The following is a 25,938-nucleotide window of genomic DNA, read 5'->3' as shown; positions in this document are numbered from 1 at the left end:
GCGTATTCAGGACCTGTAATCAAGCTTATCTAGTACCACACCTCGGCTCCGTGCTCCCGCCCCCGTTTCCCGCCCACGTCTCCCTCGCCAGATTGCCGTCGTCGCCCCTCCGCCTCCGACCGCGCTCACGACCTGGTCTTCTCCCGTCCTGTCGAGACAACCCAGCCCGCAGAACCGTGCCCGTCCCCCTCCCGAGACTTCCGTCGCGCCTCCCCTCGGCTCAAGATTGTCATCACCCCCAGCCGGCGTCTGGCACCTGCCCCGCTCGCTATTTCTCGGGTCCGCATCCACGGAGACAGTCCCACTCGCGTAGTCGTGTGATTCCCGGATACGCATGCCCGTCGCAAATGCCCCCCTTCGCGCCCGCCGGCCCTCTCGCGATGTCGACCCTAGGGCATCCTCTCCCCCGCCGAGCAGCAGCGACGACGCCGTCTACGCCCATCGCGCGCATCGCCGCGAAGTCTCTCGTCCCGAAACTCCAGCCGAAGGAGAGCGAAGATGCGGAGGAGCTGCAACGGCTACCGCGTCCTACGAAGCAGGTGAGTGACGAACCGTATCTTGCTTCGTCCTATCCATGGATCCTGCATTGTGGTTGGGATGTTGATCTCGGCCTCTCGAGCAGGCGGGAGACAGAAATGTTTCGGCCTTATGTGCAATGCTTGGCTGTGGTGGCTCCCAGATTGAGTTGTGCCTGCGAGTGGTTGCATAGATCAGTTTTGTGTTTGGGTTGTGATGGTGGAGAATTAGAGTGGATACTCCTGATGCCTTCTGTTGTAACTTCATTTCAAATCAATTTTGAACTAACATTGTAGGGGTTCAATGCTTTCTTTTAATCATTTTGTGGCATGTCTGATGTTTTCACAGGTGTACTCATGATCCCTCTGTATCCTACGGGATCATGCCCTCACATCGATGAGTCCTTCAACTGCCACCTCAACGACCTGCCTGACAAAGCTTACGTGAGGCTCCAGTGGCAACCCAGCGGATGTAGAATCCCAAGGTGAGAAAAGTTTACTGCAACAACTACACGTTTTAGTTATTGGCGTGTGACAAAAGCAGTTCTACATTGCTGCTTTTTTTATAGTTCTGTTATTTGTGTTGCTTATGTTAGATTGAACCAAACTGGTATGTTGGAGAGGCTGAGAAGAGACTGGTTTTGTTCCTGATTCGCAAAAGGAGGGTTTGAGAAGTTGAATTACTTATCAAACCTATGGGATGCCTGTCTACATGTCTCGACAGCACCGTTAACCTTGCCTTCGAGATCTACCAACCAAAGCACACTTATGTCTCGCTGCACCACAGCATCATCGTCTAGAAATAACACCTTGTTAAGCTTTAGGAAGATCTCTTGGAGATAGAATCTTAGATGGTTGAGAATTGGCAGTTACTTGGGGTTCCAAAACTTGGGATTTACATCATGCCTAGCATGCCCAGTTCTGAAGTAGTAATCAATCATACACTGGGTTTCCAACTGCTTCAGAACTTGACTGTAGCTTGAATTTAACCATGTAAAGTCTTCAATGTTCTTAATCTAAATAGCAGCTTTACCCAATGGATTAGCCAGGAACCACATTTTCATTGCAACATTGAATTTAACCATGTAAAGTCTTCAATGTTCTTAATCTAAATAGCAGCTTTACCCAATGGATTAGCCAGGAACCACATTTTCATTGCAACATAGTTAAGCCTATTTGTCACAATGTGAATACATGGTTTTTTGGTTTATGCATTAAATATAGCATCGAAAGGTTAGTAGTAAAAAATGATTAAATCGATTAGAATATTCAACATAAAAGAAGGTGGCGTCTTCATTCACAATAATTAACTGAACACTTAATCGGCAACTTAATATCTTTCCGAGGCCAAGTGGTATACCTTAGCATAGACAAGGGTTGAGTTAACAACTGCAGTCGCCAATACATTATCTGAGAACAAGGCATAACGATAGAGTTTGTGGTCTTCCGGGTTCTCCACGTAGGGAAAGTCTTTACTCTTTGAGTTTGTGAAATAGTACTCATTTGTAAGCCACAGTGTAAGGCAATGGAGACCCTTGTGTAGAGATTTTTGCTGCCACTTGTGCTAGGTAGTTAGCTTGCATTTTGTTTGATTCGAGTTGCTGCTCTCATGAGTGAAGGACTGTTTTGAGCCTATTCACGCACGACACTAAAACAACTATCATGAATTTTCATGCACTTCACAAATATTTGCTCTATTGCTCTAATTTTGCTTTAGCGATACATTTTTACACAGATCCAGCAATGCAGAACTTGCTCCAATTGCTGGATTGAGTTGATTGCCATGTCAGATTTCTGCATTTGACTCCTCCAATTCCTTTAAACTGTTTTTCTGCATAAATTACTAGACAAAATAAAGCCCCTGCATTGCCTATCAAAATTTAGATTTACAAATTGAATACAAGAAACATTTAGCATGTGTGCTGTTCTATGGACAAATATTGATGAATAGAGGGAGTACTAAGTAATAATAAAGTGTAAACTTCTATTGATTTGACCACGCCATAATGATGTTTGCGTCAGCCTAACTCGGTTGAGTCTAGAAACTTGCTCTTTTGATACATAGCTTATGACCACAGTTTAGTGCAGAAACTCAGTTTAGTGCAGACACTCAATTTAGTTGTTTTGATGTATTCCCTATATTTCCCTACCCTGCATTTGGTAATTGTTTAGCCCCTCAATTGCCGCAAGATCAATACAGTAATGCCTAACTCAATTTTAGTCTGTACACCACCATGAATAGTGATCCTTGACATGGACATCCATGATAAAATGACTGGAATGAGCTGAATGGCTATGTTGCAGTTCATGTGTGCTAGACTGCTAGCTTGTTTAAAATGGAAAGATTTTTCAATAAATAAAGTGTCATCTTTGTATAGTTGTTTGTGTCGTCTTAGTTTGGCATTGCTATGAAAACTCTTAAAGAGAATAGCAGTGTTGAACATCACCTTTATATAGTTCAGGGTGGCCATAAATGAAATTTGAAAACATAGTCAAATTTGAAAATTCTCTGTAACATACTTTTTTGAAAACATGATTATGCACACCTAACTGCTATTTTTCATGTTCATGTGTGTTTACGATAAACCTTGCTGCTTTGTTTGTGTTATTATTTTTTTGCTTATTTTTGCCATTATATTGTCAGGAAGGTCTGCTCATGCCCATCTCCACGTGCTGCTCCAGTGAGAGCTCGTCACAACACAGGCTGTCGAGGTAAACTTTATCTTAGGTTGTATTTGCATGTTGCTCCTCTTAGACATAAGGACATGATCATAACTCTTATGGGTAAAAAAAGAACTGGATCAAGAGTTCCTAATTTTTTTTTGAAAATGTACAACAGGGGAAGCCCCTGCTGTGGTAGATATTTATTAATATAAAGAAGAAGGCGGAAACTAACTAAAGCACAGGGAAAAGAACCATCTGCTATCTATAGGAATTTACAAGCGAGGAGAAAAGAGTTGATTTCTCTTCAGAAAAGCGGTTAGCTTGCAGAAGAGCTTCAGCGCGGAATTCTTTTTTCCAGCCAATGAAAGATGGTCGTCCCCTGTCAAAGACAAAATTGTTTCTTTGCTTCCAGATTTGCCAAGCTGCTATGATAAAGACCTCCATAAAGAATGGTGAACCGTGGAAGTCACTGGCTTGTTGAAAGGTTGCAAAGAAGTCAAACTGGTGGTTCCACTGAATATTCAGATGTCTCCAACAGTCTTGGCTGAAAGGGCAATTGAAGAACAAATGGAAGGCAGTTTCTTCTCTTTGAAGTTGACAAAGAGCACAGTTGTAGTTGTCGCCTTGAACCTTAAAGTTCTTTCTCTTTAGGATGTTTCTGGTGTTCAGCCTATCCATCAACAGCAGCCAGGTGAAGACTTTAAGCTTGTTTGAACATCTGGACTCCCAGATCCAAAGAAATGGTTTTGGAGGATTCACATTTTTGAAAGTGTAGTGGTAAAGTTTAGTTGATGAGTAGGTGCTATTCCCCCAAATATAACTCCAAGAGTCTTTCTCTTCTGGTTCAATCACTGATTCTCGAATTTGCTGCACTTCATCCAGGAGTTGTTGCAGCTCGGTGTTTGCTTGCTCAGTAAGGGGTAAGTGGAAATTGTCTGTCAAGTTCCCCCGAGTCAAAAAGGAAGCAACCGAAATGCTTTAATTTTTTGCGAAGGTGAAAAGCCTTGGATACTTGTTTCTACGAATGTTGTCATTCCATAAATCATGCCAAAATAGAACAGTTTTACCATCTCCAACCTTACAGTTGGAGATTCCTCTGAAGAGATCACAAAGTTTAAGGACGTCTCTCCACCAAAATGAGCCCATGAACTTGGATGCATGAGGGGTCTTGTCGTCAGAGTAGTAGGTATTCCAAACCAGGTTAACCCAAGGGATTTGTTTCCTGTTGTAGAGCTTGTCAAGAAATTTCATTCAGAGATACGAGTTCTGGCTTCTTAGGTTGATGACCCCCAGACCACCTTTTTTCTTCGGTCATGTGCATTTATTCCAAGCCACCAAAGACTTAGATTTTGCATTGCTATCAGAATTACGCCACAAACAGTGGCGTCTGGCTGTGTCAATGTACTCCAAGACCGCTGCTGGAACTTGTAAGGTGCACATGGCATATGTTGGCAGAGACGAGAGGACAGAGTTAACAAGTTGAAGTCTCCCTGCATGTGACAACATAGAAGAGATGGAGGTCAACTTCCTTTCAATCTTGCTCATAATGGGTCCATAGTGTTCAACCCTTGGCTTTGTTGTCCCCATCGGTAGCCCCAAATATGTAAAGGGAAGAGATTCAATCTTGCAACCAAAGAGACCAGCAAGAAGTTCAGTTTTTTACTGTCAGTGTTGATAGGAACTAAACAGGATTTTGTGTAGTTGATTCTTAGCCCTGTTGATAGGGCGTAACTCTCGAGCAAAGCTTTTAAGCAAAAAAGCTCCCTTTGTGAGGCTTTCATGACAATAATTGTATCATCGGCATATTGTATAATCGGAAATGCATCCCCATCTCTGGGTGGCAAGGGGAGCTGAAGGAGGCCAAGTTTGATGGAATAAGTCTTGAGCATCTAGAGGACAGCTTACTTTTGACTGTCCTCTGTAGTCCTTTAGCATCTAGAGGACATCTTGACTGTCCTCTGTAGTCTCTTTAGCATCTAGAGGACAACAGTCGCTTTTTGACTGTCCTCTGTAGTCTCTTTAGCATCTAGAGGACAACAGTCGGTTTTGACTGTCCTCTGTAGTCTCTTTAGCATCTAGAGGATAATCCTGTTGTGTAGTGTGTGTGAGAAGGTGTGGTAGTGCAGCCTCTAGGGCTATAAATATGGGTCTCCAACCCTTAGATGGGTATGACATTGTGTAGTGTTTGAGGAAATAAACAGAAAATTGCCCCAACTCATAGTGTCATCCTCTTGATGAGAGTTAGAGTCCCTCTACTTACAATTGGTATCAGAGCCAAACTATCCTGCAGCCTAAACATCTCTTGCTCATCTCCTTCCCGCGCCTCTCCCCACACTCAGTCGGCAGCAAGAGCTCCAATTGTTCCTTCCTCTCCTGCTCAAACGAGCAACCTTTCGTCTGAGACAACCTCTTCCACACGCAGCGACCCCTCACTAGCCCACCATGTCCCTACGCTCGGTCACTTCGAGTGCGCGGCGCCAGCAGGAAGTCGAGGTCGCCGCGGCACAAGAACGAGAGCGAGCAGCAGCAGCGGCTGCAGCGACAGCGGCGAGGGCAGCACGGCTGGCGGCAGCGGAACTGGCAGCAACGAGAGCGGAAGTAGAAGCAGCGGAGGCGGCGGATGCTGCACGTGTGGCGGCAGCAGAGCTCGAGGTTCTGCGCGGCAGTAGAGCTAGCAGCTCTGCTTCTGTCGACGACAACACCGACGAAGAGCTCAGGCTGGCGAGGGAAGCAGTGCGAGAGCAGGCGGCACAGTGGGCAGCCGCGCATCCCCATGGAGGCGCGCGTGGTGGCAGCCCAGATAGGCGCCGACACGCTGACGGCGCTCCGGGCGAGGGTGCACGCGACGGCAGCCCAGACGGGCGTAGACGCGTCGGCGGTGGCGACCGGGTCGACGGAGATCGCGGCCTCTACAGGCGGCGCGACTCTCCCTCCCCGGATCGGTACCATGGTCGCCGCATGGCCCAGGCCATTGTCAGGGACATCGGTCCCGGCGGTGGGTGGCCTACCCTCACCAAGACCAACTACGTCGAGTGGGCTGCGGTGATGAGGGTACGGCTCCAGGTTCGCCAAATGTGGGAAGCAGTTCGGTACGGCGACGTTGACTACCACGAGGATCGATGGGCGTTGGATGCCCTCATTGCTGCAGTCCCGTCCGAGATGCAGTTTTCGCTTTCCCAGAAGTGGACTGCCAAGGAGGCCTGGGACGCCATCGCTGTGACCCGCATCGGCAGCGACCGTGCCCGCAAGACCACACTGCAGGCACTTCGCAAGGAGTGGGAGAACCTGGCCTTCAAGCCAGGTGAGGATGTTGATGACTTTGCTCTCCGCCTCAACACTCTGTTGCAGAAGATGGTGCAGTTCGGCGACGACACCTACGATGAGGAGAGAGCTGTTGAGAAGCTCTTCCGTTGCATCCCTGAGAAGTACAAGCAGATCGCTCGCTCGATCGAGTCTCTGCTAGACCTCTCCACGATGACGATCGAAGTGGCGATAGGTCGTCTCAAGGTGGTCGACGGCGACGAACCACAGGCTCCCTCTGGGCCTATCACTATTGGCGGGAAGCTACATCTCACTCGGGAGCAGTGGGAGGCCTGCCAGGGTGACCAGAAGAAGGGGGAGTCCTCCTCGACACGAGGCCGCAAACGCGGCAAGCCGCGCAAGGCGCGTGTAGGCGCCCAGGCTGGGGCGCGAGGACATGCTGAGGGTGGTGCCCGTGGAGGTGCCCAAGGCGGCGCCGTCGGCAACAAGAAGCCGACACGAGACGACAGTTGTCACAACTGCGGCAAGCTTGGCCACTGGGCCAGGGACTGTCGACAGCCACGACGTGGCCAGGCCAACGTCGCACAGGCGGAGGCGGAGGAGGAGGCTCTGCTCCTAGCACATGCAAGCATCGAGCTATCTCCAGCGGCACCGGCCGCAGCGGCACTCCTCCACCTTGATGAGTCGAAAGCACGCGCTTTCCTCGACGACGGCTCCAGCAAAGACATGATCGAAGGATGGTGCCTCGACACCGACGCCACTCATCACATGACCGGCCGACGGGAGTTCTTCACCGAGCTTGACTCTAGCGTCCAAGGCTCCGTCAAGTTTGGGGACGCCTCCGGCGTAGAGATCAAGGGCGCCGGCTCAGTCGTCTTCACCGCCGCATCTGGTGAGCACAGGCTGCTCACTGGAGTCTACTACATCCCCGCGTTGAGGAACTCTATCATCAGCTTGGGACAGCTGGATGAGAACGGTTCGCGCGTGGAGGTCGAGCATGTATTCATGAGGATCTGGGACCCCTCTCGTCGCCTTCTTGCCAAGGTACGCAGGAGTCCAAATCGGCTATACATCCTCAATGTGAAGGTGGCACAACCTTGCTGCCTTGCTGCTCGTCGAGACGACGGGGCATGACAGTGGCACGAGCGCTTCGGGCACCTTAACTTCGAGGCCCTGAAGCGGCTCAGTGCCAAGGAGATGGTACGAGGCCTGCCGTGCCTTGACCATGTGGAGCAATTCTGCGATGTCTGCGTGTTGACAAAGCAGAGACGACTCCCCTTTCCCCAGCAGTCGAGCTTCCGAGCCAAGGAGAGGCTCGAGCTCGTGCATGGGGACTTGTGTGGCCCGGTGACACCAGCCACACCAGGAGGACGACGCTACTTCTTGCTGCTCGTCGATGATCTCTCCCGCAACATGTGGGTGATGATCCTTGGTAGCAAGGGAGAGGCTGCGAATGCCATCAGGCGTGTGCAGGTCGCTGCGGAGGCGGAGTGCGGCCGCAAGCTGCGCGTGTTGCGCACCGACAACGGCGGCGAATTCACGGCGGCTGAGTTCGCGTTGTACTGTGCGGATGAGGGCGTTCAGCGCCACTACTCCGCGCCATACAGCCCGCAGCAGAACGGCGTCGTCGAGCGGCGCAACCAGACGGTTGTGGGGATGGCTCGGGCTCTCCTCAAGCAGAGAGGAATGCCAACTGTCTTCTGGGGAGAGGCGGTGGTGACAGCGGTTTACATCCTCAATCGCTCGCCCACCAAGGCTCTCAACGGGATGACACCGTACGAGGCTTTGGCATGGGCGCAAGCCGGCGGTCTCTCACCTACGGGTCTTCGGCTGCCTCGCGTTCACCAAGGAGCTTGGCCACATTGGCAAGCTCGACGACAGGAGCACCCCGGGGGTGTTCATTGGCTACGCGGAGGGCTCGAAGGCCTACCGCATCCTTGACCCAGGAACACAGCGTGTGCGCACGGCGCGCGACGTAGTGTTCGACGAAGGGCGAGGATGGGCGTGGGACAAGGCGGTGGACGACGACACGACTCCGACGTACGACGACTTCACCATCGAGTACGTCCACTTTGAGGGAGCTGGGGGAGTAGGCAACTCTTCTCCGAGCAGGTCTACCCCATCTCCCAAGTCTCCACCGACTCCAGCGCCATGCTCTCCAGCTCCGGCTACAACGAGCTCTTCACCACCACGCACTCCAGCCACGACTCCGGCTACAGCGAGCTCTTCACCACCACGTACTCCAGCACCGACGGTACCCTCTCCAGGAACATCCTCTCCGACACCAGCTCATGTCGAGCACGACTCAGTGGAGCTCGTGACCCCGCTCTCCCGCGATGAGGAGCACGACGACGCGTGCTACGACGGCGAGCCGTTGCGGTATCGAAGGGTGGAGGGCCTTCTCATCGACCCGTCGGTGCCGGGCCCTGCGTCTCGCATTCTGGCAGGAGAGTTGCATCTTGCATGCGACGATGGTGAGCCTCGGTCTTTCGCGGAGGCCGAGAAACATGCGGCTTGGCGTGCCGCGATGCAGTTGGAGATGGACGCGGTTGAGACGAACCGCACTTGGGAGCTCGCTGATCTCCCTCATGGTCATCGCGCGATCACCCTTAAGTGGGTGTTCAAACTGAAGAGGGATGAAGCTGGCGCCATCGTCAAGCATAAGGCTCGCTTGGTGGCACGCGGTTTCTTGCAGCAGGAGAGGATCGACTTCGACGATGCTTTCGCCCCCGTGGCATGGATAGAATCCGTGCGACTCCTCCTTGCGTTGTCAGCCCAGCAGGGCTGGCACGTTCATCACATGGACGCCAAGTCGGTGTTTCTTAACGGCGACTTAAAGGAGGAGGTCTACGTACACCAGCCGCCAGGTTTTGCGATCCCTGGCAAGGTGTTGCGCCTGCGCAAGGCTCTCTATGGCCTGCGACAGGCACCGAGGGCGTGGAATGCCAAGCTGGATTCCACGCTCAAAGGAATGGGTTTCACGCCAAGCCCGCACGAGGCGGCCATCTATCAGCGGGGCAATGGAGGAAGTGCCCTGCTGGTGGGTGTCTACGTCGATGACTTGGTGATCACCGGCGCCAAGGATGCAGAGGTGGCAGCGTTCAAGGAAGAGATGAAGGCCACCTTCCAAATGAGTGACCTGGGGCATCTCTCCTTCTACCTGGGGATTGAGGTGCACCAGGGAGACTCCGGGATCACACTTCGCCAGACCGCCTACGCCAAGCGCATTGTTGAGCTGGCTGGGCTCACCGACTGCAACCCAGCTCTCACTCCGATGGAGGAGAGGCTGAAGCTGAGTCGCGACAGCACGACGGAGGAGGTGGACGCTACACAGTACCAGCGTCTTGTGGGGAGCCTTCGCTACCTCGTCCACACACGGCCTGACTTGGCATACTCCGTCGGCTACGTTAGTCGGTTTCTGCAGCGACCGACGACGGAGCATGAGCATTCTGTGAAGAGAATCATCCGTTATGTTGCGGGGACTCTCGACCACGGTCTCTACTACCCGAGGTGCCCTGGGGAGGCACGCCTTGTCGGTTACAGCGACAGCGACCACGCCAGCGACATCGACACTAGCAAGAGCACAAGCGGGATCCTCTTCTTCCTCGGCAAGTGCCCCATCAGCTGGCAGTCGGTCAAGCAGCAGGTGGTGGCCATGTCCAGTTGCGAGGCCGAGTACATAGCGGCCTCCACAGCTTCAACTCAGGCACTCTGGCTTGCTCGACTGCTCGGTGATCTCCTCGGGAGAGACACTGGAGCGGTGGAACTCAGGGTGGATAGCCAGTCCGCTCTGGCATTGGCCAAGAACCCCGTGTTCCATGAACGGAGCAAGCACATCCGGCTGAGATACCACTTCATCCGCGACTGCTTGGCAGAAGGGAGCATCAAGGCGCGCTACATCAACACCAAGGATCAGCTTGCAGACCTGCTCACCAAGCCCCTTGGGAAGATCAAGTTTGTTGAGCTTTGCTCCAGGCCCGGGATGGCCCAGCTTTCTCACAAGACGACACCCAAGACTTAGGGGGAGAATGATGGAATAAGTCTTGAGCATCTAGAGGACAGCCTACTTTTGACTGTCCTCTGTAGTCCTTTAGCATCTAGAGGATAGCTTGACTGTCCTCTGTAGTCTCTTTAGCATCTAGAGGACAACAGTCGCTTTTTGACTGTCCTCTGTAGTCTCTTTAGCATCTAAAGGACAACAGTCGCTTTTGACTATCCTCTGTAGTCTCTTTAGCATCTAGAGGACAATCCTGTTGTGTAGTGTGTGTGAGAAGGTGTGGTAGTGCAGCCTCTAGGGCTATAAATATGGGTCTCCAACCCTTAGATGGGTATGGCATTGTGTAGTGTTTGAGGAAATAAACAGAAAATTGCCCCAACTCATAGTGTCATCCTCTTTATGAGAGTTAGAGTCCCTCTACTTACAAAGTTGATGAGCCTTGTTAATGATGCACTGTAACAGGTCTGCTACGAGAACAAAAAGTAGCGGTGAGAGAGGGTCTCCTTGCTTAACACCCCTTTTTTGTTGTAAGTTCTTCCCTGGGACTCAATTGAGCAGCACTGCAGATGTTGCTGTAGAATATATCTCTGTGACCCAATTAATCCAATAATTAGGGAACCCAAGTTGCCTCATAATCATCTTGATTGTATTGTGTTCTATGGTGTCGAAGGCTTTCATAAAGTCAATCTTCAAGATAATGTATTCATGCTTTGATTTTTGACATTGATAAATGTATTCAAAGGCACACGCCAAACAATCTTGAATTGCTCTAGATTTAATGAACCCATATTGGTTAGTGTGGACCAAGGGTATAATAATCTTTTGGAGATTGTTTCCCATAAGCTTTGTGATGATTTTAAGTGCTGAACTACTAAGGGAAATTGGTCTGTAGTCTCCAATAGTTGTTGGGTTGCTGACTTTGGGGATTAGGGTTATGAAAGAGCTGTTAAGAGCAGTCAACTGAACTTGGCCACTGAAAAATTTATCACACAATTGGTATATGCCATGCTTAATGATTTCCCAACAACTCTTGTAAAAGGCACCATTAAAGCCGTCTGGACCAGGTGCTTTATTTGCTGGCATTTCCTTGACCACTTTGTCAATCTCATCATGAGTGTAGGATTGTGGAAGGGAGGTTAAGTGTCTTAGGGCAATGAGATGATGCAGATCGAAGAGCATCGTTGGCGTTGTGGTAGACCCAAGTTTATTATTGAACTCATCCCAGATGATTGCTTCCTTACAGCGATGGTCCGTTATGAGCGTACCATTTTGATCCTCAAGGCCAGTTATGGTGTTAAACCTAAACCTCTCTCTTGCTGCCGCATGAAAGAAACCCATGTTTTCATCTCTAAATTTGGTCCATCTGATAGTGTACCTTTGTCTCCAAAAAATCTTTTTTCTTTCCAGTAGATTCAGGGTGTGCTTCTTCAAAATATTTCTGAAGTTGAACTCTTGTGTATATAGGGGTCTGATCTCTTCTAATCTATCCAATACAAGGAGAACATTGTTGCAGGAGATTATGGTGTCATTAATCGTAGATAGACTTTTTCCCCAGTGTTTTAGCACTTGTCGCAAAAGCTTGAATTTAGCTGCAATTCTTGAGGCGATATTGTTAGCTCTTTGGTTAATGTTCCAGACCTGCTGAACCAACTCAGAGAATCCAGGTTGTTGGATCCAATGGTTTTCAAAACGGAAAATTTGGGCCTTTGGAATAGAAGTGCCAATCTGAATTCTGCACGGTGTGTGATCAGAAGTTGGTCTTGAGAGCAGAAGCATCAAAGTGTTCGGGAAAGCACTAATCCAGTGAATTGAAGTAAAGCACCAGTCTATTCGTTCAAGGAGAGGATCTTCTTGCATATTGGACCAAGTGTAATTTTTTCCTTTGAGGGGAATTTCCTGCAGGCCTACCGAACTAATAATTTCATTGAATGTGAACACATCTGTCATATTACCACCCTCCCTGTTTCTATTTTCTGTTGAACAGTACATGTTGAAGTCGCCTACTATCATCCAATCTTGATCATCTGCGATCTGAAGGTTGTATAGCCAGTCAATAAAATTTTGTTTCTCCTGCCCTTTGCACGGTCCATAAATCGTAGTGAGATTCCATTGATTAGCATTGTGCATCGACGTGAAACCAAGAGTGATTTGGAAGTTTGAGGAGCTAAGGACCTGCCCGGTGAAGATGGAGGCATTCCAGCCCATCAGAATACCTCCAGAAGCACCACAGGAAGGAACAAAAGCGAATTGATTGAAACGCTTAGGTGCCTTTTTTGAACATTGTCATATCAATGTTGCTCATTTTAGTTTCTTGAATACATAATATAGAGCAATCACTTTCCTCAATTTTGTTTCGGATTGCTGTATGCTTGTCATCGGCGTTTAGTCCTCTAATGTTTCAATTGAGGACATTCCAGGATCTATGGCTGGTGCTATCCATTGATCACTTCCTTGTTTTGAGCATCAGCGGGCTCCTCTTCAGACAGCAGGAGCTTTGTGGCCACCTCCGCAGGAGCAAGGCCGTATGTCTTTGCTGCTACTCTCTGCAGTTCCAGCACTGGTAGAGGGGGGAAGTTCGTGGATTTGTCGATCTCGTCAAGAGACGGAAAGGTGATATCAGAAATCAAGTTTGGAAGGGGAATATTGAAACTTGATTGCCCTCTCTTTGTTCGAGCCTTACCCTTGTGATGGGGCCTCCTTGCAACAGCTGCACCTGGGGGTTCCAGTCTGGGTCTTGCAGCTGTCATTAGCGAGTTTGATCCTGGTGCTACGACGAAGCTTATTGTCAGAGACATCCGGGGTAACTCTTTTACCTGTGTTACTAACTTCAGTCGTCTAGGGGGCACTGAAGATGGGGGTTGAGGGGATTGAACATTCCTTTTCCTCAAGTGAATTGGCCTTCTGGTATAGAACTTGGAGACTATCCGATTGTGCATGGTTATCATCGGCTCAGCTGCCGAACTCGGATCAGTAGCATGGTTCTGCAAAGTGAGGAGGTGATCATTTCCAAACAAGGCAGGCATTTCATAAGTTGTCTTGACACGAGGGAGAATATCGATAGTGAGCTTGGGAGCTTGATCCGGGCCTGCGTTCAGATAATTGATTTTGAACTTAAACTCATTCAGAAGGCACTGCAAACTACTATGCAGTTCAGGAATGGTCGCACTTAGCCAGGTAACCTCAACGGTTGGGACAATGTTGCTATTATGAAAGCTTATGATGGGACTATGGGAGTCAGCATAGTGTTTTCTCGGTGGTGTTGATTGAGCTGCACCTCTTGGGTACCTTGGTTGACTAACTGGGCTTGCCCTACAACAGAGTTGGGCTGCATCTCTCGAGTGGGTTGAGCTGGCATCTGTGCTGTGACTGTGTTCAAGCCCGGGAGGTTTACCTGCATATCTAGTCCATTGGCAGGACTGTAATGCTCTTCTGCATTACTGCTAGCTTCCGAGATGATTGAGGAGGCGCTTGAAGTGCTATTGTTGTTGCCAGCGTGTTGAGCTGCAGGCGCATGACAAATACTAGGTGATAATGCCGATTCGGCTTCCATCCCATCAGACTGTCGGGCGCGCGGCTCCATACTAGGCATGGCAGCTTTCTCAGCCCATTTAATGCGGCAACCACACTTCCACTGTAAGCAAGATCTCTTCTTGTGACCATATCTAGCACAGAACCAGCAACGTAACTGGTTTCTACTATCGCTGACCAGATGGCCCGGGGCCAAGCATCGTGAACATGCAAGTTGCCCTGTCGTCTGCTGCCTACTATGCTGCAATGTGAAAACACCCACAGTAGACTTCAGACGCTTAAAAAACGTGTCAACAGAGGTGTCTTTTGCAGTTATGGATTTCAAAATTTGGATGTCGAAATTGCTTTCTCTTTTGGGCGGGATTCAAAGGACAGAAGATTTCTCCAATTTTGATCACAGCATTAAGCTCAATTGGCGAGGATTTTTTCTTCGGGGATTCTTGAACGATATTGCGGCAGAAAGTGACCCTCCTTTGGTGCTTCTTCCTCCTGCGTCTAGAAACCACGGTCCAACTTGCAGCCTCTTCATGTTGCCAACGAGAAAGCTCTCTCTCCCAATGATCATGTCAGATGCCTAGGTATGTGAAGTTACATTATCACCTAGTAGTAGTATTGGTATTCTTATATTTGTGAGATGGGCCTGTGTGCGGCCTGTTAATCTGCTTAATGGCCTGTTAATAGGCTTGTAATAGGAAGATAGACTTCTATAAATACTAGATCTGGTGGTTGAGAAGACATATACGAATTGAATAACAGAAATCCAGTGATTCGAATCATTCCTGAGTCTTGCTTACCTGGAGAGTTCTTCCTTGGTTGTCACCGTGGTGGCCTCGTCCGTAGCAAGGAGAGCTCACGTCGGAGTAGATCTGCTACCCTCGGCCATAGGTCATCACAATTGGTATCAAAGCCTTCAGAGTCGGCGTTGGGAAGAGGAGGTGTGACGGCTCCACCAGCAAAACCGTCGGTACAAACTCGTTTCCTGCTTGAGGCGATGGATGAGAGAGATCGATTGGTGCAGGGAAATTGGGACCACATGTTCGAGTCAATGGAGGCGATGACTGGAAGACTGAAGGAAGTTGAGCGGGTGCAACAACAATTGTTGATGCAGTCTGAGTTGGTGGCTGTGGTTGCTGAACAAGCTGCAACCGAGAGGAATGATTTGTACCGCAAATTGGAAGAGACTGGTCGGGAGGTGTCCTAGTTAAGGCTGGAACAGATGGGAAGAGAATTAGGAGAATCTTTGACCTCTAATTAGGATTGAAAGGGAAATGTGCCCTTGGGCCATTTCTAAGTATTTTGGTGATTTAGTATCCAACACAAGTGCTTAAGTGATAAACTATGCCAAATGATGGATAAGGTGCAAATCAATACAAAGGTAAGATTCTAGACTTAGTACATTGGTTTTTGTGTACTAACATGTTTCTCTAAGTGTTAGAATCAGAGAAAATGAAATTGGAAAAGCGTGGCTCGAAGCAGCCAAGAGTCTGCTCAGTCTGGGTGCACCGGACAGTGTCCGGTGCGCCAGGCTGGCATCTGCGAACTTGCTGCTCTCGGGACTTCGTCGGTGGCGTATGACTAAAAATCACTGGACTGACCGGTGAGCCAATAGTCAGCCGGGCCAACGGTCGGCCGTGGAATCCGCGCGCGACGAGTGGCAAGTGCCAACGGTCGGAAGGGGCACCGGACTGTCCAGTGTGCACCGGACAGTGTCCGGTGCGCCAACGGCTCCAAGACTGCAACGGTCGGCTTCGCCAAATAAGGAAAGAGATCCGCACCGGACAGTGTCCGGTGGTGCACCGGACTGTCCGGTGCGCCAGGCGACAGAAGGCAAGAATTGCCTTCCTGGAATGCTCTCAACGGCTCCTAGCTACCTTGGGGCTATAAAAGGGACCCCTAGGCGCATGGAGGATAAGATCAAGCATTCTCTAAGCATTCCTAAGCACCAAGACTTCGATTCCGCGCATTTGATTCTTAGTGATAGCAACTAGAGCTCCATTTGAGTTGTGAACTCGTCGGGTTGTGTTGTGAGCTCTTGTTGCGACTTGTGTGTGTGTTGTCGCTCTGATTTTGTGTCTTGTGTGCGTTGTTCATTCCTCCCTTACTCCGTGCTTCTTTGTGAACAACTTTGTAAGGGCGAGAGACTCCAAGTTGTGGAGATTACTCGCAAGCGGGATATAGAAAGCAAAGCAAAACACCGTGGTATTCAAGTGGGTCCTTGGACCGCTTGAGAGGGGTTGATTGCAACCCTCGTCCGTTGGGACGCCACAACGTGGAGTAGGCAAGTGTTGGACTTGGCCGAACCACGGGATAAACCACTGTGCCATCTCTGTGTTGATCTCTTTGTGGTTATCGTGTTGTGCAAGCTCTCCTCTCTAGCCACTTGGCTTAATTGTGCTAACTCCTAATCAAGTTTTGTGGATTAAGTTTCAAGTTTTTACAGGATCACCTATTCACCCCCCCTCTAGGTGCTCTCAATTGGTATTAGAGCCGTTCTCTTCAAGAAAGGGACAAATCGCCCGAAGAGATGGATCCTAAGGGCAAGGGGATTGTGATCAATGATAAGGAGAAGGAGTCCATCGTCAACGAGCCGAAAGATGACAAGCCTACCGACTCGGGCTCGGGCCACAAACAAAAAGATGGAAAGAAGAAGAAGACGAGGCGCATCAAGGAGATCGTCTACTACGGATTGTGACCAAAAGGACGACGACAACGACTACGAGAAAAAGAAGACGGTTAACTCAAACTTCTCTTTCGATTATTCTCGTATTCCGCATAGCTCGAATGCACATTTGCTTTCCATTTCTCTTGGCAAACCTCCTCACTTTGATGGAGAGGACTACGGATTTTGGAGTCACAAAATGCGTAGTCACTTGTTCTCTCTCCATCCAAGCATATGGGAGATAGTCGAGAATGGAATGAAATTTGATAGTACTGATAGTCCCATGTTCATTAATGAGCAAATTCACAAAAATGCACAAGCTACTACTGTTCTTCTAGCTTCTTTGTGCAGGGACGAATACCATAAAGTGAGCGGCTTGGATAACGCCAAGCAGATCTGGGATACCCTCAAGATCTCACATGAGGGGAACGACGTCACCATGCTCACCAAGATGGAGTTGGTGGAGGGAGAACTCGGGAGATTCGCGATGATAAGGGGGGAGGAGCCAACCCAAACGTACAACAGGCTCAAAACCCTCGTCAACAAGATAAGGAGCTATGGAAGCACACGATGGACGAACCACGACGTTGTCCGACTAATGCTAAGGTCCTTTACCGTCCTTGATCCACATCTTGTGAACAATATTCGTGAGAATCCTAGGTACACGAAGATGACGCCCGAGGAGATCCTTGGAAAGTTCGTAAGCGGGCGGATGATGATCAAGGAGGCTAGATACGTCGACGATGCATTAAATGGTCCAATCCAAGAGCCTCAAACTATTGCTCTCAAGGCAACAAGGAGCAAGGAGGCGCTACCTAGCAAGGTGGCGCAAGTTGAGGCGGCCGGGCTTAATGAGGAAGAAATGGCCCTTATCATCAAGCGGTTCAAGACGGCACTAAAGGGTCGCAAGGAGCACCCCAACAAGAACAAGACGAAGGGGAAGTGCTCCTGCTTCAAATGTGGTAAGATTGGTCATTTTATCGCTAATTGTCCCGATAATGATAGTGACCAGGAAAAGAAGAGTGGAAAGTGGGAAAAGAAGAAGAACTACAAGAAGGCAAAGGGCAAGGCACATCTTGGAAAGGAGTGGGATTCGGATTGCTCCTCGTCCGACTCCGACAACGAAGGACTCGCCGCCACCGCCTTCAACAAGTCATCCCTCTTCCCCAACGAGCATCACACATGCCTCATGGCAAAGGAGAAGAAGGTAGGTACTCGAAACAATACTACTTATGCTTCTTCAAGCGAGGATGAGTCTAGTGATGATGATGAAATAGACTATTCATGCTTATTCAAGGGCTTAGATAGAACTAAGATTGATAAGATTAATGAATTGATTGATGCTTTGAATGATAAGAATAGATTACTAGAAAAACAAGAGGACCTTTTATATGAAGAGCATGATAAATTTGTTAGTGCACAAAATTCTCTTGCTCTAGAAATTAAAAGGAATGAAATGGTTTCTTGTGAACTATCTACTTGTCATGAAACCATTTCTACTTTAAAAGGTGTTAATGATGATTTAAATGCTAAACTAGAAGTAGCAAATAAATCTAACTCTTGTGTAGAACATGTTATGATTTGCAATAGGTGCAAGGATTTTAATGTTGATGCTTGTAGTGAACACCTAGTTTGCATTTCTAAATTAAATGATGAAGTGGCTAGTCTTAATGCCCAACTTAAGACTAGCAAGAGTGAATTTGACAAGCTAAAATTTGCAAGGGATGCCTACATGATTGGTAGACACCCCTCAATTAAGGATGGTCTTGGCTTCAAGAGAGAAGTCAAGAACTTAACAAGCCATAAGGCTTCCATCTCCGCCAAGGAGAAAGGGAAGGCCCCTATGGCTAGTAGTGCTCAAAAGAACCATGCCTTCATGTATCATGATAGGAGACATTCTAGAAATGTTTATAGAAGTAATGATGCTTTTGATTCTCATGCCATGGTTGCTTCTAGTTCTTCTATTATGCATTATAGAAATTTAGCTAGGAGAAATGTTATTAATCACATGCCTAGAAGAAATGTTGTTAATGTTTCTAGGAAAATAATAAATGAACCTTCTACAATTTATCATGCTTGCAATGCTTCATTTGCAATTTGTAGAAAGGACGGGAAAGTGATTGCTAGGAAACTAGGGGCAAAATGCAAGGGAGATAAAACTTGCATTTGGGTCCCTAAAGATATTGTCACTAACCTTGTAGGACCCAACAAGAGTTGGGTACCTAAGACCCAAGCCTAAATTTGCCTTGCAGGTTTATGCATCCGGGGGATCAAGCTGGATTATCGACAGCGGATGCACAAACCACATGACGGGGGAGAAGATGTTCACCTCCTACGTCAAGAATAAAGATCCCCAAGATTCAATCATATTCGGTGACGGGAATCAAGGCAAGGTTAAAGGCTTAGGCAAGATTGCAATCTCAAATGAGCACTCTATTTCTAATGTATTTTTAGTTGAGTCGCTTGGATATAATTTGTTATCCGTAAGTCAATTATGTAATATGTGATATAATTGTCTATTCACCAATGTAGATGTGTCTGTCTTTAGAAGAAGTAATGGTTCATTAGCTTTTAAGGGTGTATTAGACGGCAAACTCTATTTAGTTGATTTTGCAAAATAGGAAGCCGGTCTAGATGCATGCTTAATTGCTAAGACTAGCATGGGCTGGCTGTGGCATCGCCGCTTAGCACATGTGGGGATGAAGAACCTTCACAAGCTTCTAAAGGGAGAACACGTGATAGGTCTAACTAATGTTACTTTCGAAAAATATAGACCTTGTGCAGCTTGTCAAGTAGGGAAACAGGTGGGAAGCTCTCATCATGCCAAAAATGTGATGACAACATCAAGACCCCTGGAGTTACTTCATATGGACCTATTCGGACCCGTCGCCTATCTGAGCATAGGAGGAAGTAAGTATGGTCTTGTTATAGTTGATGATTTTTCTCGCTTCACTTGGGTATTCTTTTTGCACGATAAATCTGAAACCCAAGGAACCCTCAAGCGCTTCCTAAGGAGAGCTCAAAACGAGTTTGAGCTCAAGGTGAAGAAGATAAGGAGCGACAATGGGTCCGAATTCAAGAACCTTCAAGTGGAGGAGTATCTTGAGGAGGAAGGAATCAAGCACGAGTTCTCCGCCCCCTACACACCACAGCAAAATGGTGTGGTAGAGAGGAAGAACAGGACACTTATAGACATGGCGAGGACGATGCTTGGAGAGTTGAAGACCCCCGAGTGCTTCTGGTCGGAAGCCATGAACACGGCTTGTCACGCCATCAACCGGGTCTACCTTCATCGCCTCCTCAAGAAGACTTCGTATGAGCTACTAACCGGTAACAAACCCAATGTTTCGTATTTCCGAGTTTTTGGGAGTAAATGCTACATTCTAGTGAAGAAGGGTAGGAATTCCAAATTTGCTCCCAAAGCCGTAGAAGGGTTTCTGTTAGGTTATGACTCAAATACAAAGGCGTATAGGGTCTTCAACAAATCATCGGGTTTGGTTGAAGTCTCTAGCGACATTGTATTTGATGAAACTAATGGCTCTCCAAGAGAGCAAGTTGTTGATCTTAATGATGTAGATGAAGAAGATGTTCCAACGGCCGCAATGCGCACCATGGCGATTGGAGATGTGAGGCCACTGGAACAAAAGGAGCAAGATCAACCTTCTTTCTCAACAATGGTGCATCCCCCAACTCAAGAAGATGAACATGTTCATCAAAAGGAGGCGTGTGATCAAGGGGGAGCACAAGATGATCATTTAATGGAGGAAGAAGCACAACCGACACCTCCAACTCAAGTCCGAGCGATGATTCAAAGGGATCATCCCGTCGACCAGATTTTGGGTGACATTAGCAAGGGAGTAACTACTCGGTCTCGATTAGTTAATTTTTGTGAGCATTACTCCTTCGTCTCTTCTATTGAGCCTTTCAGGGTAGAGGAGGCCTTGCTAGATCCGGACTGGGTATTGGCCATGCAGGAGGAGCTCAACAACTTCAAGAGAAATGAAGTTTGGACACTGGTGCCTCGTCCCAAGCAAAATGTTGTGGGAACCAAGTGGGTGTTCCGCAACAAACAAGACGAGCACGGGGTGGTGACAAGGAACAAGGCACGACTTGTGGCAAAAGGTTATGCCCAAGTCGCAGGTTTGGACTTTGAGGAGACTTTTGCTCCTGTGACTAGGCTAGAGTCCATTCGTATTTTGCTAGCATATGCCGCTCACCATTCTTTCAGGTTGTTCCAAATGGATGTAAAGAGCGCTTTCCTCAACGGGCCAATCAAGGAGGAGGTGTACGTGGAGCAACCCCCTGGCTTCGAGGATGAACGATACCCCGACCACGTGTGTAAGCTCTCTAAGGCGCTCTATGGACTTAAGCAAGCCCCAAGAGCATGGTATGAATGCCTTAGAGACTTTTTAATTGCTAATGCTTTCAAGGTTGGGAAAGCCGATCCAACTCTTTTTACTAAGACTTGTGATGGTGATCTTTTTGTGTGCCAAATTTATGTCGATGACATAATATTTGGTTCTACTAACCAAAAGTCTTGTGAAGAGTTTAGCAGGGTGATGACTCAAAAGTTTGAGATGTCGATGATGGGAGAGTTAAGCTATTTCCTTGGGTTCCAAGTGAAGCAACTCAAGGATGGGACCTTCATCTCCCAAACGAAGTACACGCAAGACTTGATCAAGTGGTTTGGGATGAAGGACGCCAAGCCCGCAAAGACTCCAATGGGAACCGACGGACACACCGACCTCAACAAAGGAAGTAAGTCCGTTGATCAAAAGGCATACCGGTCTATGATAGGGTCTTTACTTTATTTATGTGCTAGTAGACCGGATATTATGCTTAGTGTATGCATGTGTGCTAGATTTCAATCCGATCCAAGGGAATGTCACTTAGTGGCGGTGAAGCGAATTCTTAGATATTTAGTCGCTACGCCTTGCTTTGGGATCTGGTATCCAAAGGGGTCTACCTTTGACTTGATTGGATATTCAGACTCCGACTATGCTGGATGTAAGGTCGATAGGAAGAGTACATCGGGGACGTGCCAATTCTTAGGAAGGTCCCTGGTGTCGTGGAGCTCTAAGAAACAAACCTCCGTTGCCCTATCCACCGCTGAGGCCGAGTATGTTGCCGCAGGACAGTGTTGCGCGCAACTACTTTGGATGAGGCAAACCCTCAGGGACTTTGGCTACAATCTGAGCAAAGTCCCACTCCTATGTGATAATGAGAGTGCTATTCGCATAGCGGATAATCCTGTTGAACACAGCCGCACAAAGCACATAGACATCCGACATCACTTTTTGAGAGACCACCAGCAAAAGGGGGATATCGAAGTGTTTCATGTTAGCACCGAGAACCAGCTAGCCGATATCTTTACCAAGCCTCTAGATGAGAAGACCTTTTGCAGGCTACGTAGTGAGCTAAATGTCTTAGATTCGCGGAACTTAGATTGATGTGTAGCATACATGTGTCTTATGCTTTGATCATGTTCCCTTATGTATTTTGTTGTTTATGGTGCTCAAGTTGTATTCATGATCCTCGGACCTCACAAGTTCATTTGCAAGTGATGCACTTATTTAGGGGGAGGCATGCTACAACTTGACCCTTCGAAACTAACTGTGTGCTTGAGTTTACTTGATTTAGTCTCAAAAGTGGATTGAAAGGGAAAGGTGAACTTGGACCATGCAATACTTCCACTGCACTCCGATGAGAGGGTAACTCACTCCAAGTTCATCTCCATATTCTTATTGCCTTTGTACTCTTATTTGAAGATTTTGGTGAGGCAATGAGGTTTAAGGGCCAAAATTGATCCCGTTTTGGTGCTTGATGCCAAAGGGGGAGAAAATAAGGCCAAAGCAACAAATGGATCAGCTACCACTTGAGAATTTTGAAAATAGTAGAATAGAGCTTTTGATTTGTCAAAAATCTCTTATTGTCTTTTTTGTCAAAAGTTGGCCACTTTGTGGGGAGAATGGTTGATTATGGGAAAAGGGGGAGTTTTTGAAATCTTTGATCAATTTCTATTGGAACAACTCTCTTTATGTCTCGAACAAGTGTGTTTGGCTTAGAGATAGGGAATTGAGTGTGATTTGCAAAAACAAACCAAGTGGTGGCAAAGAATGATCCATATATACCAAATGTGATTCAAAACAAATTCGTGTTTTCATTTGAATTGATGTTGCACTTCTTTTAGTTGCTTTATGTTGTGTTGGCATAAATCACCAAAAAGGAGGAGATTGAAAGGGAAATATGCCCTTGGGCCATTTCTAAGTATTTTGGTGATTTAGTATCCAACACAAGTGCTTAAGTGATAAACTATGCCAAATGATGGATAAGGTGCAAATCAATACAAAGGTAAGATTCTAGACTTAGTACATTGGTTTTTGTGTACTAACATGTTTGTCTAAGTGTTAGAATTAGAGAAAATGAAATTGGAAAAGCGTGGCTCGAAGCAGCCAAGAGTCTGCTCAGTCTGGGTGCACCGGACTGTCCGGTGGTGCACCGGACAGTGTCCAGTGCGCCAGGCTGGCATCTGCGAACTTGCTGCTCTCGGGACTTCGTCGGCGGCGTACGGCTAAAAATCACCGGACTGTCCGGTGGTGCATCGGACTGCCCGGTGAGCCAACAGTCAGCCGGGCCAACGGTCGGCCGTGGAATCCGCGCGCGACGTGTGGCAAGTGCCAACGGTCAGAAGGGGCACCAGACTATCCGGTGTGCACCGGACAATGTCCGGTGCGCCAACGGCTCCAAGACTGCAACGGTCGGCTTCGCCAAATAAGGAAAGAGATCCGCACCGGACAGTGTCCGGTGGTGCACCGGACTGTCCGGTGCGCCAGGTGACAGAAGGCAAGAATTGCCTTCCTGGAATGCTCTCAACGGCTCCTAGCTACCTTGGGGCTATAAAAGGGACCCCTAGGCGCATGGAGGATAAGATCAAGCATTCTCTAAGCATTCATAAGCACCAAGACTTCGATTCCGCGCATTTGATTCTTAGTGATAGCAACTAGAGCTCCATTTGAGTTGTGAACTCGTCGGGTTGTGTTGTGAGCTCTTGTTGCGACTTGTGTGCGTGTTGTCGCTCTGATTTTGTGTCTTGTGTGCGTTGTTCATTCCTCCCTTACTTCGTGCTTCTTTGTGAACAACTTTGTAAGGGCGAGAGACTCCAAGTTGTGGAGATTCCTCGCAAGCGGGATATAGAAAAGCAAAGCAAAACACCGTGGTATTCAAGTGGGTCCTTGGACCGCTTGAGAGGGGTTGATTGCAACCCTCGTCCGTTGGGACGCCACAACGTGGAGTAGGCAAGTGTTGGACTTGGCCGAACCACGGGATAAACCACTGTGCCATCTCTGTGTTGATCTCTTTGTGGTTATCGTGTTGTGCAAGCTCTCCTCTCTAGCCACTTGGCTTAATTGTGCTAACTCCTAATCAAGTTTTGTGCATTAAGTTTCAAGTTTTTACAGGATCACCTATTCACCCCCCCCTCTAGGTGCTCTCAAGGATCATGGTGCTAATGATCGTGGTCCACGACATGATCAACAGATGCCCCGGGGTGGCCATCAACGGGGATTGAGAAATGATCTTCGTCAACCTGTGGATTCAGGTAATCAAGCTATTCCTAAACTGCCATTTCCAAAATTCTCAGAGGGAGATCCTGTTGTTTGGTTAGATCCGTGCAAGGAATATTTCATTGTTTACCGGATACCTGAATCTATTTGGGTTTCTGTGGCCTCGTTGAACTTGGAGAATATTGCATCACAGTGGTGGAAGACTCATAAAATGAGACATGGAATTGGCGGATGGCAAGAGTTTGTGTTTGCGGTAACAGCTAAGTTTGGTGCTGCTGCTTACCCAAAGGCTTTGAGGAGATTAATGGCGCTCAAACAAACAGATACTCTTGAAGCATATATTTCAGAATTTGAGCAGGCCAGATATGGTGTTACAGTGCACAATCCATTGTTTGATGAAACCTATTTTGTGACTCAATTTGTGAGAGGTCTCAAATTTGAAATCCAGGGGGTGGTTGAGGTGCAGTTGCTTACCATTGTGGATCGAGCTATTCTTCTAGCCCAAACCCAACAAGAAGTTTTAGAGAGAGGGAAGTTGAAAGTAACAAGACCCTATGGGGTTGGCAAGCAGTTGAATGCAGGGGTTAGAGGAGAAGGCAAACCTCAAATTATGGGGGTGATTTGTCCAAGGAGAGGCAAGTTAGGGAGTTCAGGAAGTTGAATGGATTGTGCTATGCGTGTGGGGAGAAGTTTGAGTCGGGTCACCTTGCTAAATGCACCAAAAGGGTTCAAGCACATCTAAATGATGTTATTACGAAAGAGGAACCCATTGTGCTAACTGATGATGTGTTGAAACAACTGAAACAGGAGGATGATAAGGAGGAAGTATGTTGTAAAGTGTCTCTGCAAGCTATGGCTGGTAGATATGATGAGAACAGTATGATGGTGAGTGCAATGGTGAATAAACAGAATCTGGTGATGCTGATTGATTCAGGAAGTTCATCAAATTTTATCTGTTCTCATATGGTGCAATTACTGGGGTTAGCAGAGGTGGACTGTTCTCCAGTCAAGGTGAAGGTGGCTAATGGGGAAATCATGGTGTGTGATAAAATGGTAAAGGAAGTGGAATGGTGGTCTCATGGAGTTTCTTTCTGTACTGATATGAGAATTTTAACTCAGTGCTTTTGATGTGATTTTGGGGTATGAATGGCTGAGACAGTTCAGTCCTATGCACTGTGATTGGGACCAAAAGGTGCTGAAATTCAGACATAAGGGGACATGGGTGACACTCAAAGGTGATGCCTCACAACATCAGAATTATATACAAGATGTCTCAGTTTTGCAAGTGCATAAATGGCTGAAAGGAAATGAGGTTTGGGCCTTTGTTTTGCTGGAAACTGTGGAAGACACAAATAATTGTGAACTGAAGGAAGAACTTCAGAATTTATTGGTAGAGTTTGATGACTTATTTGCAGTACCACAACAGTTACCACCTTCCAGGCAGTATGATCACTGCATTCCTTTGGTACCTGGTGCAGTACCAGTGAATTCCAGACCATACAAATATTCACCTTTTCACAAAAATGAGATAGAAAAGCAGGTAAAGGCACTGCTGGAATCAGGTCTTATTGTTCCCAGTGTCAGCCCTTTTGCTTCTCCTGTATTGCTAGTCAAGAAGAAAGATGGGTCATGGAGATTCTGTGTGGACTACAGGAAGTTAAATGACTTGACTATCAAGAATAGGTTTCCCATGCCTTTAGTGGAAAAAATTCTAGAGGAATTAGCTGGTACTCAATATTTTTCTAGCTTGGA

General features: G+C 47.7%; 1 protein-coding gene across 1 annotated transcript; it reads left to right on the top strand.

Moving 5' to 3' along the window:
* The first annotated feature begins 79 nt into the window (after positions 1–79).
* LOC103632982 (protein trichome birefringence-like 4) lies at positions 80–4,027 on the top strand. The gene is made up of 4 exons (XM_008654685.2): positions 80–539; positions 865–1,000; positions 3,160–3,227; positions 3,355–4,027. Exons 1-4 carry the CDS (start codon positions 335–337, stop codon positions 3,384–3,386), a joined length of 441 nt encoding a protein of 146 aa, XP_008652907.1. The 5' UTR covers positions 80–334; the 3' UTR covers positions 3,387–4,027.
* The last annotated feature ends 21,911 nt before the right edge of the window (positions 4,028–25,938 follow it).

Source organism: Zea mays, chromosome 7 (assembly GCF_902167145.1).
Source record: "Zea mays cultivar B73 chromosome 7, Zm-B73-REFERENCE-NAM-5.0, whole genome shotgun sequence".
NCBI lineage: Eukaryota > Viridiplantae > Streptophyta > Magnoliopsida > Poales > Poaceae > Zea > Zea mays.
The sequence above is the reverse complement of the archived record's forward strand: the minus strand, read 5'-3'. Positions and strand labels throughout refer to the sequence as shown.

Bases quoted from the DNA above. Each gene is read 5' to 3' on its own strand.
- LOC103632982 (XM_008654685.2), top strand. From the start codon at position 335: ATGCCCGTCGCAAATGCCCCCCTTCGCGCCCGCCGGCCCTCTCGCGAT. The intron at 1,001-3,159 runs GTGAGAAAAGTT...TTATATTGTCAG, and splicing joins AGCGGATGTAGAATCCCAAG to GAAGGTCTGCTCATGCCCAT. The intron at 3,228-3,354 runs GTAAACTTTATC...AATGTACAACAG, and splicing joins TCACAACACAGGCTGTCGAG to GGGAAGCCCCTGCTGTGGTA.